Raw genomic sequence first — 18,645 nt, forward strand, 5'->3', positions numbered from 1 at the left:
GACGGGGTCTTACTCTGTCACCCAGGCTTGAGTGCAGTGGTGTGATCTCGGCTCACTGCAGCCTCGACCTCCCGGGCTCAGGTGATCCTCTCACCTCAGCCTCCCAAGTACCTGGGACCACAGGCACGTGCCACCATTCCCGGCTAAAAGAAATAAATGCCTGTTCCCATGTTTGTGTGTCACACTTGGTAATTGACATGGGAGTTTGAAGATCCGTACCTAATGCAGAAAGCATTTCATTTTTTAAAAATTTGATGTCTAAAATTTTTCAGTAATTCTCAAGTTTTAACTTTTCTTGTGAGACTTGGTTCTCATGAATATTTTTCTAAGTTTTTTTTTTTTTTTGTAAACCCTTGGCATGAAACTTATTTCTAGCACTGGTAAATAAAAAAACAAGCTTTTAACATACAGCTCATATGGTAAGTAACGCTTAGCACTCGTTTCTTGCTTTTCTGAGCGTCTTAAACTTTCTTCATTTTCTTTGCGAAGGAAACCTGCCCAGGTTTTCCTGTGTTCACTGGCTTTGGGGGCAACTTTCACCTTATTTTTGGCAGTCGCTAATCTCTGACCTAGACGTTGCTTCTGTTCTCCTGGTGATGGGCATTACAGTTCTGCTGCTGCGGGGCTGGCCCGGCTCTGGGCCGACCTTTGCGCTGTGAATGTGAAGATGAACATCTTTCACAGAGTGGATTCCCTCATTGCTTTCACTGCTCTTTCGCCTGCTTTAGCTAGATTTTTGGGTCTGTGAAAGTTGGGTGTGCAATGGGAGGGACTGAAGCTTCTTTTTTCCCTAATTGTTACCTAATTGGAACTTGCCCAGAGGGAATGGGTGGAGAATTTGAGAGTGGTCACTGCGGTTAGCTGAGCATCTGAAGATGTGGGACAAAGCTGGTGTTGATCTCCCTGTGACTGTTTTTATTTTCAAGTTTCCACGCAAAGCATAGATCCTTGTGGTATGTGATGTGTACTTTCAGGCATGAAGAAAATCTCTCTTTTTAATTCCAGGGTCCTCTGCTATAAATTATTTTTTTTTCAGATTGTAAATATGTAACAAATGCGTAGGGTCAAACTTACGAAAACCAAAATGCGTGGGGCAAACACCCCACAAATGATCAGTTCCACCCGCTTTTACTTCCCTTGAAGGGATTGTGTGATTTATGCGATTGTTTTAAATGCAGTTTTTCATTCATTCGAGTTTCTCAAAGCTAGGTTAAACAATTTCTTTTTCCTTTTTTTTTCTTTTTTTTTTTTTTTTGGAGACAGGGCCTCACTCTGTTTCCCAGGCTGGAGTGCAGTGGTGCAATCACTATTCACTGCAGCCTCAACCTCCCAGGCGTAGGTGATCCTCCCACCTCAGCCTCCTGAGTAGCTGGGACTACAGGTGCGTGCCACCGTACCCAGCTAGTTTGTTGTATTTCTATAGAGACGGGGTCTCCCTGTGTTGCCCAGGCTGGTCTCAAACTTCTGGGCTCAAGCAATCCCCCTGTCTTGGGCTCTCAAAGCCCTGGGGTTACAGGGATGAGCCACCATGCCAGGCCTGAAGTTAACTGATTACAATGTCTGAGAAAGAACTGGAGCGTGTAGTTAGTTGAGCCTCCCGTTGGCCAGGCACAGCCACCTTGGTAAGTGCATGTGTGTGTCCTCGTTGCCCTTCTGATCCTGAGCTCCAAGGAACAAGGCTGTCTTGGGGGTGCAGTGGTTCTAGTCTCGTGATGGGTGAGTGACGCCGTCTGACTGAGGTCACCGTGGTGAATGCTGCGGATGCTCGGGAGCTGGGGCAGAGAAGAGAAAGCCGCTGAGGGTCCCTCTGTGGACCCTGAAGGGGGAGGGACTGAGATGTGAACATGGCAGCTGTTTTCTCCAGAGCCCTGTTTACTGATGGCCAAATGGGGTGAATCCTGAGAAGGTTTGGATTTGGGTCTGAACTGGGCTTGTCTGGCCATAGAAGAACATGAGCTGGTGGCGTCCTCAGGAAATGAGGGCATGAGGCAACTGGACGTGGATGGCTCCAGGTCCCCCTGGCCACTGTCCTGAAGCTGTCGGAGGCTGAGGACGCATGGAAGTGAGCATCTCTTCCCTGTCTGGCCACACCCTCTGTGACCAGTGACTCATGGCGTGGCCCTGGGCAGCATTTAGGTTTGAGGTCTGTAGATGGCTCCAGTATACCGGCTTCTATTGTTCAGAAAATTTGGTGATTCTCATCGGGGGTGATTTTGCCCCAGGGGATGTTTGCAACGTCCAGGAAGGTTTCTGGTTAGGACTGGGAGAAGGGATGCTCCCAGCATCTGGGGCTGGAGACAAGGGATGCTGTGGAACGTCCCTCCGAGCACAGGGCAGGCTCCATAATAGGAGTCTGGCTCAGGACGTCACCGTGTTGCGCTTCAGAAGCCCTGGTTGGGTCTGATGTGGTGAAGCCGTCATCTTCCTTGGACACGTGCATCCTCATCCTCTCTCGTGATTTCCTTCTTGCCAGCGTTGATGCTTAGCTTACGACGCAGCCCCTCAGAATCTATGCGGTGCTGGTGAGTGGTCTTCCGGGCAGAACAGAATGAATGAAATGCCTCGGAGCAGGTGTTACACATTCTCAGGATATGGCTGCAGGGAGTTTCAGTCTGACTCCTTTCATTCCTTAGCGCTGGTGCATTACTCCATCCTGTAAGCTTGATCAGGTCACATCAGAAACAGAGTAAGTTGGGTGCCATGCTCCCGTCAGCTGCTGCGAAGGTGGCAGTGACCACAGCCTCGTGAGTGATTCACAGCCTGGCTGTGCTTGGTCTTGAGAATTTTATGCTTTCCTGGGCAGGGTCTCCCCCGTCTTGAAGCTTCCCTCCCCTTTTTTGGAGACTGAAGAAAGGAAAAGAGGAGTGATAGGGAAGAGGGTAGAGAGGATTTGCAGCAATGTGGCCGTCCCCACAGATTGCAATGCGGAGTTAAGGTGCCGAGACCCCCACCTGCCTTCCTGTGTGCCTCAGGCCCCTCCTGGTCCCAGGTCACCCACATGGACTGGCTTCCAGCGAGGGCTTCTCGGAGAAACAGCCAGCTCCCCGCAGCCAGTCTTGGTCAGTCCTGAGCTCGGGTATTCCACAGTAAAGTGAGTGACATTACCTGTCTGAAAAGCATAGGGAGCCTCTCACGTGGTGGTGCTGAGGGGCTGCATCCTGGGCACCAGGCCAGCCAGTGCCCCCACATGAGTGTTGCTGGCTGGGAAGCAGCTGGCATTTGGATTGAAGTCCTGCAAAAACTGCTATGGCCAGAGCCTGCCAGGCAGAGCCTGCACAGAGCGGCCCAAGAGCTGGGCATGTGCTGGGCCTGGGTGGACGTGGAGGCTGTGCCATGGGGCGCGGGGGACCCTGCTCACAGCTCACCTTGTGGTCACCCAGCACTGACCCTGCTCACAGCTCACCTCGTGGTCACCCAGCACTGACCCTGCTCACAGCTCACCTCGTGGTCACCCAGCACTGACCCTGCTCACAGCTCACCTCGTGGTCACCCAGCACGGACCGTGCTCACAGCTCACCTTGTGGTCACCCAGCACTGACCTACCAGCCCCACCCTCCTACCCACTGCACTGTGAACTCACCTGCCATGGGTCTACACCCACCGTCTGAAGCCCTTGGCCCACACGGGCTCCAGGCCTTGGGATGCTTTGCGTTCCACCAGGGCTGCAGAGCCCAGATCGCTCACTGTCCAACTCTCCCAGGGAGGCATGGGCCCCGCCCTGTGTCCCACCAGTAGCATTTCTGCAGCAGATGTGGGGATATTCACAGTAAGACCGACACGTCCAAGACCATAAATAGTTGGTTTTGCCACCAAGTGGATGTCAAAAACACCTTGCTGTGTGGGGCCACTTGGAGGTGGGAACAGTGGGCGTGTGGACCTGTCCTGCTGTGACTTTGGTTAACACCCTGAGGTGGAGTCTGAAAAACCCCGGTGTACACAGGCTCAAGAACCGCTCCCCTTTCTGATACCGGAACCCATTTCCCAGTGGAACCCCAGAGCAGCAACTCAGGTTCTTGCTCGCCTGTGCGGCTTTGTGTGTGGCTTGCCGAGGGCAGAAATGGCAGCTTCCCCCCAGAGAGCAGAGATGTGGCGTGGGGCTGAGTGTGGCCCACTGGTAATCCAGCTGCATGCCTCCTTCCTGCCTGCACGTAGGCGCCGCCTCTGCGCGATGAAGGCAGTCACTTGGTATGGTCCTTACAGCCGTGTGCCCCATCCACTGATCCTTGCCTGCCTGCAGAAAGCTACAGAATTGGCTTTGCCTTTAAACGTCCTGACTGCCCTGGCCTCCCTTACCCAACGTGAGATGCTGAGGGCTGAGTTGTCCTGCTCGTGACTAACTCGCCGTTGCCTGCAACCTGCTCTGTTGCCTGCCTCGCACCCACCCCGCTGTACTGCCTGCAGGCCCCCCCCTTTCATGAGGACCTGGGCTGTGCCCAGGTGGCCCCCTGTGTCGCCGAGGCCTGTCCTGCTCCCGCACGGCCTCCAGAGCTCCCCTCGGCCCCTTGACCCGCATGAACCGGCTTTCCCTGGCGACTCAGTCCCCTCCTGTCCCTTCCTGGACCTCAGCGCGGGCCCTGGGCCTGGCAGGTGAGCACCCGGCACGCCCGCTAACTGCTTGGCCCTGCTGCTTCAGGCTTACAAGAGCGCATGTGACATGGCCGAGGCACGAGGCCTCCACCAGGAGCTTTGCATCCCCGTGTGTGTGGTGCCGGCCACGATTAGCAACAATGTCCCAGGCACAGAAATAAGCCTGGGCTCCGACACTGGCCTGAATGCTGTTGTTGAGGTAAGAGAACCCCGTTTCCTCCCATTGCTTTCCTTCATTTATTTTAGCAACTTGTTTCTTCTGTGCTAAGAATGAACCAGATTTATTATTACTCTTTCTCCCCCCTTTGTTAGCTTGGCTTTATGTCACACTGGCCAGAACAGGGTAAGTTTTTTTTTTAGCTTCTCTGCCTTAGGGAGAGCCTGTCTTTATTGATTAAAAATGAGATGATATATCCAGTCCTTGGGATCGTGTTTCTATCCCACCTAGACTAGGGGAGGCAGGCACCATTTCTCTGGAGGCTGCCTCTCCTGCCCACGCTGAGTAGTAAGGCTGCAGGGCCAGCCGTGGGAGCCTGCAGGAAGCGGTGTAAGTGCCCGGTAAGTACGAGCTCCGGGACAGAGCCGTACCCACTGGGGGCCGCTGCCTGGAAAACAGCCTTCCTGGTGAGACGAGACGCTCTTTAGAGAGCCGAAATCACGCCCTCCTGGGCAGGCCGTTTCACCAACATGTGCCTTGGGAGGGGTGGATTCTGCCGGTCGTGGGTGTGGTGCTGACATCTGCATGGTGGCCCCTCCGGTCCCTGATACTCTGACCCACGTCTATGGTCATGAGCTAGACATGAGGACCTATGGTAGTTCCACAGGCCTTTGCTGCAGAGAGGGTCCTCACTCAGCTGCAGACAGGACGGTGGCCACCGTGGCATGTGGGGTCGCGTCCGTGACTTGGCCGCCTGGTGCAAGGGACCCGCAGCAAAGCACAGCTGCTGGCCGGGGTAGGCCTGCATTGCGTGCGGCGACAGCAGCCGCTGGCCTTTACCTTAGATGTTGATGTCCAAGCCAGCTCCGGAGTTTGCAGTGAAAACTGCCAGCCCTGTTGGAGACTCCTTAGTTCAGCTTGGCACAGAACCTCGGAAAACAGCAGTTCTATTCTGGGTACTTCCCTCGGAGCTGAGTTACAGTGCAGGGAAGGGAGCAGAGGAGCCATGAGGTCGGCTGCAGCTTCCTGTGCCTCTGAGCCTCAGCCTCCCACTCGAGCTGAGGGGCGTGTCCTGGCCATCTCTCTCCTGGGCTTCTGCGTGTCACATTCCCCAGTGCTGTGGTGGCCTTGCAGAGGCTGGCCCCGGCTTGTTCCCAGGACTTTCTTGGGCCCCGCACTTGACCCCTGTTGGGTGAATGCCATTAGGGTCCGGCCATCGCTGGCTTCACTCTCTTTTAGCACCTTGTAGATGTCCATGCACGCTTCCGCCCTCGCACCCCACACGCAACGCAGCCCTACCCCGGCCAGCAGCTGTGCTTTGCTGCAGGTCCCTTGCTGTAGCAGGGACAGGACCCCCACCCCCTGTCCCATCTGGCCACCGACTTCAGCAGAGGCTCGACTGCCGTGAGGGATACCAGTCGTGGGAAAACTGGCCTCCCTGCAGATTCACCGAACAAGGTGGTTGTCACAGAGAAGTCAGTGGCTTTTTTCTGCCTTAACGCTGTAGCAAACGCCACCTTATCTTTCACCACCAATTTATATTTCTTAACACCCATGGAGCAAAGTGCTGGTGATGTTTGAACTGTAGCCTGGGGCTCTCGCTCCCATGGGACTCCTCGGGGAATTTCCTAGCAGGATCGCCTGTGTGCCCTTGCAGGGGGTGGTGTCTGCCGGGCACATCCCATAGTGCAGGGGGAATGGCTGAAGTCACAGGCTTTGCCTGATAAATGCCACTCATGGCTGCTGTCCATGTGCCAGGCCTGGGACACAGCCCTCTGCCATCCTTCCGCCCACTCGGGAGCCAGGGAGGCGCCTCCGTGCGACACTGCAGGCAGGAAGGGCCACGCTTGGGATCTGCCGCCTTCTTGTCAGTGCTACTTTGACTAATTGCCTGAGGCATGGCCAGAGTGACTTGCTATTTTTAGAAGCTAATTCAGGCTTCAGATGCCATCTAGGTAATGAGGAGAGCGTTCAGGAAAGCTGTATCTAAGCTCCAGCAAAGGCGGCCTCTTCCGTCCCAGCTGTCGCTGCGTTTACACTGAGAGGAGCACACAGTCGGGGGCGTGGCTCAGGTGTCAGGGCTGTGCTGTTCCACACCCCCCAGTGGCAGGCTGGAGGGACCAGAACTCAGACATGCTCAGGCACAAATCAGCCTCTTGGGAGAGCTGCTTTGCCTGGAGAATTCTTTTGCCATTAAGCGGTTGATGTCATTCTTTGAATGAGTGACGGTAATTCCCCACCTCAGGGTGGGCCGTGGAGGAGATTCAGTTGGAAAAGTAACCCATGAGGTTTTGTGCCTCTGGGGGTCCTGAGGCCCCACCCACGCCCGGGATTCTCTAAGACAAAGGACAAGTCTTAAAGCCTTACAGCATCTTAAGTCTTAGATCACATTTAGAGAGAGACCCAGTACAGATGGAACAGTGAAACCCTCAGAATTCTGCACTGGCCCTTCAAGAAGGCAGTTGTCGGCTCTTTGGACCCTTGACGGGGTTCTGTCCTGTGTCCTCCTAAGCACAAAGAAGGGAATTCTTCCCATTGTCTGTTTCTCTCCCCTTCTCGGCTTCTACACAGTGCAAAGTGGCCCGCTAACTAGAGCCCGTGTTCAGTTTTGAATACATCAACCAATTATTTTGGGAAGAAAAGAATCTGCCAAAGAAATTAGGTTGGAATGGCTTAATCAAGCCTGCATTTATTAATCAAAGTGCGCTTTTAGATTTCATCCAAAGTACTCAAGTGAAAATTTCCCAATGGGTGTTAAACTTGGGTGCACAGACTCTCACGTGGCTCCTAGTCTCAAGTCCACACCCCCACTTCATGCTCTTACTCTTGGCTGAGTCCCATGGAGGCTGGTTAGGGAATCCTGCAGGATCAGCCGTTGACCAGGATAGACGGATGGCTGGCTGGGGAATACCGTGCTTATGTCATTCGGAGACAAGCATTTCTTGAGCGCCTGCTGTGGGGGCTCGGCCGGGTGCTGCTGATGGTGCACTGGTGTAAGCCCAGCCCACAGTTCCTGTCCTCATGGAATTTGCAGCCTAGTGAGGAAGATCCTCCCAAGTCAAATAACCACGAGGTAACTGCAGGGAGAGACACCGGGATAATTTCTATGAAGAGAGGACATGGGGTGCTCCGAGAGCCCCTGACAGAGGGAACTTTGTGGTCCTAGAAACCAGATGGTGTTTTCCTGAGGAAATGACATTTCCCTCTGGATCAGAGCTGAGGAAGGTGGCTCTGTGTGTCCCGTGGCCGCTGTGACACTGATCACACACCTGGGGCTGGAAAATAATACTCACTCTCCCATAGCTCTGGAGGGCAGGAGCCATGGGCTGAGGCCAGAGTGTTTGCTCCAGGAGAGTCCCTCATGGCCCGTTCAGGTGCCCAGAGCTGCGGGCCTTGCACACCTTGTTCCCCGGCGCCGCCTCCCATGTGGGTGTGCGGCATCCCGCTCCAGGGCCTTCAGCTTCTGCACCCCTCATCTGCTGATGCAGGTGATGGCATGTAGGGCCCACCTGGGTAGTCCTCAGGATTCACCTTTATCACCGCATGAGGGAACATTCCCAGGTTCCAGGGATTAGGACTGGGATTCCTTTGGGGGCCGCTCTCCCACCCACCACTGTGCCGGAATGTGATGCACAGTGGCCAGCATATCCAAAGGCCCCAGGAGGACCTGGGGTGGCTGGAGCGGGACCTGGTGCCGGGAGCAGGCGGGGCCGGGGATTCCCGAGAAAGGCTTGACGTATACTTGAAGTGAGCAAAGGGTTTTGAATAAACCAAGAACTGTATCAGATGTATGTTTTTTATAGATGGGTCTCCATTTTGTGTGAACAGATTGGAGGGTCCCGTGGTGGGAGCTGAGGCCCAGGCAGAGGCTTTGCAGAGTCCCAGGAGAGGGCGTTGCAGCCCGGACTGGTGTATGGGTGGGAAGGTGGCCGATGCATTTCTTTGCTGTTTTTCTCCCCGTTGAGCTTGGGTCCTCATGGAGGGCGGATGACAGACATTTCACTCTGGGACCCGATGCCTGTGCATCCAGAAGACTTCCCCAGGCACCTGAGTCTAAGAACCACCGTCTGCCTTTGAGCAGAGTTTCCATAAACGTAACACTCACCAATGGATGGAAGATGGCCACATCTCTAAAATCACAGGGAGCTTTTCAGAAGAAAGTAGAATAGCACAGTGGTTCCCATGGACTAAGCTGGCAGGGGATAGTCCCCTAATATCTCAGCTCACACCTAACAGTGTCCGTGTCCAGTGAAAGCGGCTTCAGCAGGGACAGTCACAGAGCAGCGTGGAGTGAGCTGGCTTGTGGGGTCGTCTTTTCCGTCCCCTCCTATGGGGCCTGGGAGAAGGGAGCGGCAGATGGCCAGGCCCCCACTACGGGTCATTGAGGTCACCTCCAGGTGGCTGCCACGGTGGGGTTGCGGGAGACCATGTTCACACCCACTCCGAGGGCACATCCCGGCTGCTGCACACCCTTCACCTCTGTGGGATGCTGGGGCCGCATGCTCAGGCGCGGTGGGGGGCCTTGCTGCACTCACTTGTGGGGGAGCTCTGGGATGGTGAGTGGACCCCAGCCCTGGGCTGGAGTGACTGATCTCTTCTCTGTGACCAGACCTGCGACCGCATCAAGCAGTCCGCCAGCGGAACCAAGCGGCGCGTGTTCATCATCGAGACCATGGGCGGCTACTGCGGCTACCTGGCCAACATGGGGGGGCTCGCGGCCGGAGCTGATGCTGCATACATTTTCGAAGAGCCCTTCGACATCAGGGATCTGCAGGTATGTGATGGGGCTGGCCTTAGGGCCCGTCCCCTTGGGATCCACTCAGTGCTGCGGAGTGAATCATCGTGTCTAGGGTGGTTTGCTTTCCAAGGGGCATGGAGACGGAGGTGCTACAGAACACGCCACGCCTGATGCACTTCGCATCGCCCAGGTGCCTCTACCACATGTCAGGTGATGGCAGGTGTGCCTGGTTGAGGACACCTTCTAGTCTCGCGTGAAACACAAGTTTGTTTGTTTGACGTAGTCTGTTGTGTAATTAACGTTGTCTCACTTATGATTTGAGAGCCTCCGCTGACAGTCACCACCCACATCTGCGACTGGCTCTGAAGGTTGCTGCAGCTTCTTTTAAATCCTGAGGCCCCTGATGCTGCGTCTGCCTCTAAACTGACACAGACACGGCCGTGGTTTCTTGGCATCTGTGGCTTTTTTAGGGAAGGGTGTCGCCGACCCCGCGGTCTGTCCCTACTTGGACGACACAGCAGAATCCAGTCCTGGACCCTGCAATGTTCAAAGTTGCTAAACTCCATGCAAGATGACAGGCCTTGGCAGATAAAATGCAACTTGAACAATTGTCTTTATTTATTTAGAGAGGGAGTCTTGCTCTGTCACCTAGGCTGGAGTGCAGTGGCGCGATCTCGGCTCACTGCAACCTCCGACTCCCAGGTTCAAGCGATTCTCCTGCCTTAGCCTTCCAAGTAGCTGGGATTACAGGCACCCGCCACCACACCCGGCTAAGTTTTGTATTTTTAGTAGAGATGAGGTTTCACCATGTTGGTCAGGCTGGTCTTGAACTCCTGACCTCGTGATCTGCCCACCTCGGCCTCCCAAAGTGCTGGGATTACAAGCATGAGCCACCATGCCCGGCACCATTGTCTTTTAAAAAGTTAGGATGTTACTTGTTTCTGAGCCAAATAGATCAAGTAAAAAGGGCCTTGGCACTAATTATGTGACATGTGAATCATGAATTTCTTCATCATGTCAAAGTAAATACTTGTGGAGTCACTCACTGCATCACGATGTTTCTGTCAACAGTGGGTCCCATAAGATTATAATGGAGCCGCCCCAAACAGGTGCAGTTTTTTATCTTTTATAAAAAGATATATATATCCTTATATATGTATATGTATCTTTTTATAAACTATATTTATTATAAAAAGATATATATCTTTTTATAAATATAGTCATAAATATATAGTCATAAACTATACTATGGATATATCTTTTTATATATTATATGTATCTATTATAAAAAGATCTTTTTATAATATGTATTATAAAATATATATTATAAGATATGTATTTTTATAATAAATTTATAAAAAGATACATGTATCTTTTTATAATAAATATAATTTATAAAAAGATACATATACTTTTTATAAAAATATATATATTTTTTATATATATATATCTTTTACTGTGCTTTTCTATGTCTAGACCTGTTTAGATACACAATTGCCTGCAGTATTCAACAGTCCCAGACATTCAGGCTTGTAGCCAGGAACAACAGGTGTGCAGCAGGCCCTGCCTCCTGGGTTTGTGTGAGTTCACTGTAGGATGTTTGCACAAGGCTTAAGTCACCTAGCAATGCATTTCTCAGAACATATCCCACTGTTACGTGACTCATGACCATATTTCAGAAATCTGTCCAGAGATCCTGCCTCACCAGCACTCAACATGGCAAGCGCTTAAGAAGAGAAATGATGACAGATTTTTATTTTTTGCTTTTTTAATTTTTGAGACGGAGTCTCGCTCTGTCACCCAGGCTGGAGTGCAGTGGCACAATCTCAGCTCACTGCAACTTCTGCCTCCTGGGTTCAAGCAACTCTTCTGCGTCAGCCTCCCAAGTAGGTGGGACTACAGGCGCCCGCCACCACGCCTGGCTAATTTTTTGTATTTTTAGTAGAGACGGGGTTTCACCATGTTGGCCAGGCTGCTCTCAGACTCCTGACCTCAGGCGATCTATCCACCTTGGCCTCCCAAAGTGCTGGGATTACAGGCGTGAGCCACTATGCCTGGCCTCCTACTTTGTGAAATTCTGCCATCGCGCCCAGTGACAGATTTGATTAGATGTAAAAACCTCCATTTTCTTAGGATGAATCATTAGAGAATTACCTCCCTCTTGTAATCCTCCCAACGTGATCTGAAATGGGATGTTCTTACTCTTTTCTAAGACCATCTTTTCCTTAAGAAATCTGTGGAGGAATGTGAGTCTGCAGAATTCTTTGGTCAGACACTGTTCATCAGGCCGTCACATGAGACTCCACAGAAAGGCCACAGGTCACTCTTTTCCTCTGAGGGCACCGAGAGAACATTGTCATGCAAATAAACAAGGAGCAATAGAGCCATAAATGAGCACTAGGCAAAGCACGGAATTACCGTTTTCAGAGGGACCCTGTTGACTCTGGAAGGTGTTTCTAGTGGCCGCCATGAGGGCTGCTTACCATGCCCTGTCCTCAGCATTCATCGCTGCAGACATGCCCTCCCTGTCTGGGAGGAGGCTTCCTAAGACCCAAGCCGTGAGAGCTGCAGCCTCCTTGGCCACGCTCACCGCCACACTTGGTTGGCACTTCCCGGCCTGCAGGGCCGGGCACACAGGAGGTACTTAGTAGAGGTTTATTGTCTGATTAACAAAATACTCTCTTCTAGTCCAATGTGGAGCACCTGACGGAGAAAATGAAGACCACCATCCAGAGAGGGCTTGTGCTCAGGTGAGTGGGAGAGACCAGGGCTGATCTTACCCTCACCGCCACACCCCGGTTCTTAGATTCTAGTCTGTGACTTGGGCTGGATGAGTGGTCATTTCTTTGCCGCTAGAGTGCACTACACACACTGAGCAGATGCAGAAGAGAGCTGTGGTGCGTTGCTCTAAAGACTTGCCTGCATTTAGACAACTAAAATTTTTGCTGTATAGTCTCTTATTCTTTTAGATATCTCGCAATCATTTCCCTAATTAGCACCTGACTTTTATGAAGGAAGAAGGAAATACAGTCATCCCTCTTAGCCTCAGGGAATGTGTCCCAAGACTCCAGTGGGTACCTGAACCTGGGGATAGTACCCGGCCCCTGTATACACGAGGTTTCTTCCATCTGATAACCAAGGCGGCTACTGAGTGACTCAGGGGCAGGAGACACAGACAGCATGGAGATGCAGGGCACAGGGATGATTCATGTTCTGGGTGGGACAGAGCAAGACAGCACAAGATTTCATCACGCTACTCAGAATGGTGTACAAATTAAAACTTTCATATTTCTGGAATTTTCCATTTAATATTTGTGGGCCTCAGTTGACCACTGGACCATGGGTAACAAACTGCAGAAAGCAAACCTGTGAACTGGAGGGACCGGTGTTGATGTAGAATCACCATAGGGTCGGGGGATGTGGGAGGCCAGCCTCCCAGGGCCGTCTCCCCAGGCAGGGAGCCTCGTGCCCACTGCACGCTAATCAAAGTGGCTCCTTCTTGCTCGTTTCAGAAATGAGAGCTGCAGTGAAAACTACACCACCGACTTCATTTACCAGCTCTATTCGGAAGAGGGCAAAGGCGTGTTTGACTGTAGGAAGAACGTGCTGGGCCACATGCAGCAGGTAGGCCTGAGACCGCATGAGGGGTCCGCAAAGCCCCTGTCGTGTGACTTAAAAGATTAATGTCTTATTTTAGCCATTTTGGGGAAAAATGTATAAGTAAATCCCAAGATGATAAAAAACATCTGAACTTCTTGAGACAGAGTCTTGCTCTGTTGCCCGGGCTGGAGTGCAGTGGTACGATCTTGGCTCACTGCAACCTCCACCTTCCAGGTTCAAGTGATTCTCCTGCTTTAGCCTCCCGAGTAGATGGCAGTACAGGCACCCACCACCACGCCCAGCTAATTCTTGTATTTTTAGTAGAGATGGGGTTTCACCACGTTGGCCAGGCTGGTCTCAAACTCCTGACCTCAGGTGATTCGCCCACCTCAGCCTCCCAAAGTGGTGGGATTACAGGCGTGAGCCACCGTGCCCAGCCAAAACATCTGAACTTTTAAGTCATGCCAAACATCACCAGCTTTAGGATTCTTTTGTTGGTGAGGTTTGAGTAATGGGGATTTTAAGGGAACTGTCAGCTTTCATGAAAACAGTGATACCCCCATTACTTGGAAATGCTTATTCAAATTAAACATTTCATCAAGTTAAAAACTGGAGCTTCCTAAGATTTAAAGTGGATTATCAGACATGTAGTATACTTGACACTCACCCCAAATCAGAATGACCTGGAATAAGCTGCGCGCGGGCACACGCGTATTATGAGCTAAGCCTGGGACACAGCGGTCCAGGCCTCCTAACTCGCACACACTCATTCCTCACCATCTCCTATTCTTTATACTTTTAAGCCAGAGCCCGTGAATTTATGTCAAAGGGCTCATGAATCACCTGAAATGATGATGAAATAGTAGGCCTATGTGTGATTAAAGAATCCACAACGGTTATCACATTCTTAAAGTTGTGACCCATCCCCACCCCAGATGAGTTTACGAAATCCTGATTTAAGATTTTAAAATAATGTAGATTGTTAGTTGACTTGTTTGGTTTATTAAAATCCTTATCTTGGTAGGGGGAACACTTGATACTTTTGCTTAACAGGCCAAGTTCAGGCTACGGGAATCACAGGTTTTGTTTTGTTCTGTTTCAACTATCCGTAAGGACCTAGAAATAAGAACATGAATTCTGTGAAATAGAAATTGTCATTATTTAATTTTTAACAGCAAAGTGTTACTGTATAACTGATGTTTCATATAACTCTAACCACCAACAGGGTGGGGCACCCTCTCCATTTGATAGAAACTTTGGAACCAAAATCTCTGCCAGAGCTATGGAGTGGATCACTGCAAAACTCAAGGAGGCCCGGGGCAGAGGTAAGGGGTCCGGGGAGGGAGGCCACAGCCTCATGATGGAGGCCGTCCTGCCTTGGTGAAAATGCTATCCTATCGGGGAAAAGTAGGGTGCTGGTTCCTTCTTCAGTTCAGTACTGAGCTGCATGTGATGTTTTACTCCTGCTGATCTGAGTGTTGCTATTTAACCAACCTTGGATTCCTGGGATAAGATCAGCTTGGGCATGACATGTTCTCTTTTATCACTGCTAGATTCAATCTGCAGTTCTTTTGTGCAGGCTTTTTGCTCTGGAGGTCCTGAACGTTGGCCAGCAATTTCCCCTCACAGTTTAAGTGGGGCCTTCTATTTTTTGGATGTTTGGTAGGACAACCTCCTTGTGACTCCATCCATCAAAACTTCCAGTTTTGAGGAAGATTTGACTGCTGAATGAATTGTTCGTGTTTGTAGAACTATGCATGTTTTTCCTTAAATCAGTTTTGTAAGTTATATATTCTAAGAAATCTTTAGAAACTGAAAAGTTTCAAAAAACATGACATTTTTTATAATACTCTTGTTAATGGTTCCAACATGGCTGGTCCCCACTCATTCCAGAGTGGCTATTTGTGCCAGCATCTTTCTCACCCCCACCCCCTCAGCCATAGCAGATGTGTGCTTTTATTACGGCAAACCACGTATCACTGCCAATGTCCGACTTAGAAAAATGACAGTCTACAAAAAACAGTGATGTGAATAGTTTCAATCAGTTTGTCTTTTTGAAGAACTGACTTTGGCTTTGATTCTTTCTACATTGATTTTCTTTTGCTAATTTAGCTATGGATGCTTCTTGCCTCTCAGTGTGTGTATTCATGAGCATAAATTAGTGTTTTGCTGTAATTTAAGCTAATTTCCCTATTCCACTATTTAGTGAAAAATTCTCTCTCTCCACTGGGAGAAAAAACAAAAGCTGCTTTCCAGGAAGCCATCGGGGCGGTCCCACAAGAGCACTGGCCACACTGTGCGGCTGTTCTCAGTCTCACCTGGGCTTCCAGGCCAGGTTCAGCATGGTTCTGAGGAATCTCAGTTCTCATCTCGCCCCGTGATTCTGCTCCCCTACCTGCCCATGTGACAGGGTGTTATTAATCTTTTTTTTAAACCTTTTATAGGAAAAAAATTTACCACCGATGATTCCGTTTGTGTGCTGGGAATAAGCAAAAGAAACGTTATTTTTCAACCTGTGGCAGAGCTGAAGAAGCAAACGGATTTTGAGTAAGTTGGGGTCTTATTGCCTCAGTGAATCTAGCCAATGTGAGTACGAGACAGGGCAATGGCCATTGCTGTCGGCAACTCATTCGGGGTTTGAGGAACTGGCTTTTCTGAAGCTCAGTTAAAAAAATACTACGTCTTGGCCGGGTGCGGTGGCTCACGCCTGTAATCCCAGCACTTTGGGAGGCCAAGGCGGGTGGATCACAAGGTCAAGAGATCGACACCAACCTGGCTCACATGGTGAAACCCCATCTCTACTAAAAATACAAAAATTAGCCGGGCGTGGTGACGCACACCTGTAGTCCCAGCTACGCAGGAGGCTGAGGCAGGAGAAATCGCTTCAACCCGGGAGGCAGAGGTTGCAGTGAGCTGAAATTGCAGCATTGTACGCCAGCCTGGCAACAGAGCGAGACTCCATCTCAAAGAAAACACCACTAGGTCTTTGGGAATAATTTTAAACAATGGTTTCATTTGACCCTGAATTTGGCTTTATCATCTGCTTGATTCAGCCGACCCTACAAACCTCGTGTTTCTGGCAAGACTGCTTGCTGTACTGGCTGTTGCGCGCAGGGCAGGCGGAGGCATCTCCCCGTGGTGACTGCAGGCCTCACTGCTGTCTCCTCTTCCCTCCACAGGCACAGGATTCCCAAAGAACAGTGGTGGCTCAAGCTACGGCCCCTCATGAAGATCCTGGCCAAGTACAAGGCCAGCTACGACGTGTCGGACTCAGGCCAGCTGGAGCACGTGCAGCCCTGGAGTGTCTGACCCAGTCCCGCCTGCGTGTGCCTGCAGCCTGGACTCACCGTGGACCGTCCGTTTTTGTAACACTTAAGTTATTTATCAGCACTTTATGCAAGTATTATTGACATTAATACCGAATTGGCGAGTGCCCGTCTGCCCCACCAGCTCCAGTGCGTGCTGTCTGTGGACTGTGTCTCATGCTTTCAGATGTGCATATGAGCAGAATTAAACATTTGCCTACAACTCCAACAGTCCTCCGTTTTAGTTTTTTAAGTAGGAGATTAATACCTCAATCTATGGGTGGGCTACTAAAGGTTTTCTCAGTTTTGTGGGCAAAGATTAGCAAAATATTTTTATAGGGATCACTGAACTATGCACAAGTCATAAAAGGAGAACAAAGCTAGTAGTTTACACAGGCCAAGGGGAACACCACGTTTACTTACCGTTACATATTTGCCATGTGTCAGTTTCCATCCACAGCAGCAGGCCAGGACCCTGGGCCTCGACCCCAGGCTCCTGCTCTCCTTTGAAAGTAAAATAGAACATATGAATCTTATTTACTTGTCCTCTTGATTGCAATCCTAGCTGCATACTAAAACCACCAGGGGGTGGGTTGAAAAATCTGATTGATAGCCAGCTTCTCCTCCAGGCCAAGCCACAGTCCTCACTGGGATCTAGGTTGGAACTCTCCAGAAATCTTGCCAGAGTAGACACGGGCGCTGGGGTGACAGCCCCGCTGCCCTGGTGGGCCCCCCTCCCGTAGGGACAGCGTTTCTGCCTCTTAGCTCTAGTCTGCAAGAGACAACAGCTGTGTCTCAGAAAGGGGGGCAGAGAGCTGTGGGGAGGGAGAGGAGATGCCAAAAACAAGCTCTGTTTGGGAAATCAGTCCAACGGCCAAGAAAGAGCTGGCGTGGAGGCTTTCCTTTCTGGCTCTGTAAAGATAAGGCAAGCGCTTACTCAGCCAACCCACCTGCTTCTCAGGACGGTTTCCATCTGGCCACCCCGGTGAACTCCCGTCTGTTAGGAGGATGCTCCCCCAGGGCCTCGGCGTGATCGAGTTTCCTGAATCAGCACAGGCAGATGTGGGACACCCCTGCGTACCTTTTCATTTTACTTCTGTTTTTAAATAAAGGCCCTAAATGCTGCTTAAAATAATGACTCAAGCAGAGGTTAAGTCAGAGTTGCCCTTTATTTTTAGATTCTTAAATAAATATTCTAGAATTAATGAAGTAAAACAAGCCTATCAGTAGAAAGTGAAAATTCTACATGGTGCATCTTTGCTGCTTCATGCATGATTATTTCAATGAACCTCTTCCTGGTTGCTCTTAAGATAGATCTGAGTTTTTGTCTGACTCGCCAGTCAAGGGCTTTGACGACACTTTAAGAATGACATAATATTCTTGGAAAAAGCAGCATTTCTGACTTTTCATGTTCAGCTCAGAGGCATATTGTCTCGGGCTCCCGTGCAGTGGCGCATGAACGCCACAGCTGCTCATCGGATGGTCCAGGATGGGTCCTTGGCGATTTTCGGGTTCTCAGGTCCAAGGATGGCCAGGCTGTGTGTGCTCTTCCCAGTGCCGAGGTACCTGAGAGGAAGGCAGGTGTGATCAGCGAGGACTGGCTTCCGCGTCAGCGCTGTTAAAGGTCAGCACGCAGGCTTCCAGTCCCAGATGCTGTCTCCCCCGCTCCCCACTCACCTATTGCTCACGGCCAGGAGCTTGTCGTGGCTGACAGCAAAGAGCTGCTCCCTGTGGGCCTGCTTCATCCCATCCGAAAGGCCGTACAAGAAGTAGTCCATTCCTAGAAGTCAACCACAGGCAAGATGGAGCCGCCGCCTGGGAGCTCGCACGGTGCGCTGTACACTCGTGTCCCAGAGGGGACACGGGCATCTCACTGTCATTTCACATACATGTTTCAACCACAGGGACGTGTCTAACAACCCAGAGATCACACCCCAACCTCCAGCTCCCACGAGCCACGCTGACCCCTACCAATGCCTGCTTCTGCAGCGTGGATGCAGTCAGGGCCGCGTGAGACTGATGATGTTGTGAGGAAAAGTGGCTCTACAGAGTAACGTGGCCATGTCCGGGCCATGCCCACGTCCTCCTTCCACCCTAAAGAGCCCGGACACTGCCATGGGTTGGCCCCACTGGGCCTCAGGTCAGTAAAACAAATGACAGGATGCACTCTTCTCGCCCAGATGTCAGGAAGCGTGTTTAGGGTGTCAGATGTGGAAATCGTATCACAAGCAAGGACGGAGGCGCCAGAAGCTGATGCT

At 51.0% G+C, this 18,645-nt stretch overlaps 2 protein-coding genes across 9 annotated transcripts in view; one reads left to right on the top strand and one right to left on the bottom strand.

Moving 5' to 3' along the window:
- The window catches only part of PFKP (phosphofructokinase, platelet), a 67,711-nt gene extending 51,095 nt beyond the window's left edge, over positions 1–16,616 (top strand). For 2 of the 5 annotated variants that reach the window (XM_054521665.1, XM_054521664.2), the window contains 7 exons: positions 4,634–4,786; positions 9,354–9,518; positions 12,171–12,232; positions 12,995–13,106; positions 14,308–14,407; positions 15,527–15,629; positions 16,262–16,616. In XM_054521665.1, the coding sequence (XP_054377640.1) occupies positions 4,634–4,786; positions 9,354–9,518; positions 12,171–12,232; positions 12,995–13,106; positions 14,308–14,407; positions 15,527–15,629; positions 16,262–16,391 (825 nt within the window). In that variant the 3' untranslated portion in view covers positions 16,392–16,616. 5 annotated transcript variants of the gene reach the window in all.
- Positions 16,617–17,537: 921 nt separating this feature from the next.
- The window catches only part of PITRM1 (pitrilysin metallopeptidase 1), a 35,419-nt gene continuing 34,311 nt past the window's right edge, over positions 17,538–18,645 (bottom strand). For 3 of the 4 annotated variants that reach the window (XM_054521810.1, XM_063727212.1, XM_063727213.1), the window contains 2 exons: positions 18,065–18,167; positions 17,538–17,953 (listed from right to left, as the gene is read on the bottom strand). In XM_054521810.1, the coding sequence (XP_054377785.1) occupies positions 17,860–17,953; positions 18,065–18,167 (197 nt within the window). In that variant the 3' untranslated portion in view covers positions 17,538–17,859. 4 annotated transcript variants of the gene reach the window in all.

This window comes from Pongo abelii, chromosome 8 (assembly GCF_028885655.2).
Source record: "Pongo abelii isolate AG06213 chromosome 8, NHGRI_mPonAbe1-v2.0_pri, whole genome shotgun sequence".
Classification (NCBI taxonomy): domain Eukaryota; kingdom Metazoa; phylum Chordata; class Mammalia; order Primates; family Hominidae; genus Pongo; species Pongo abelii.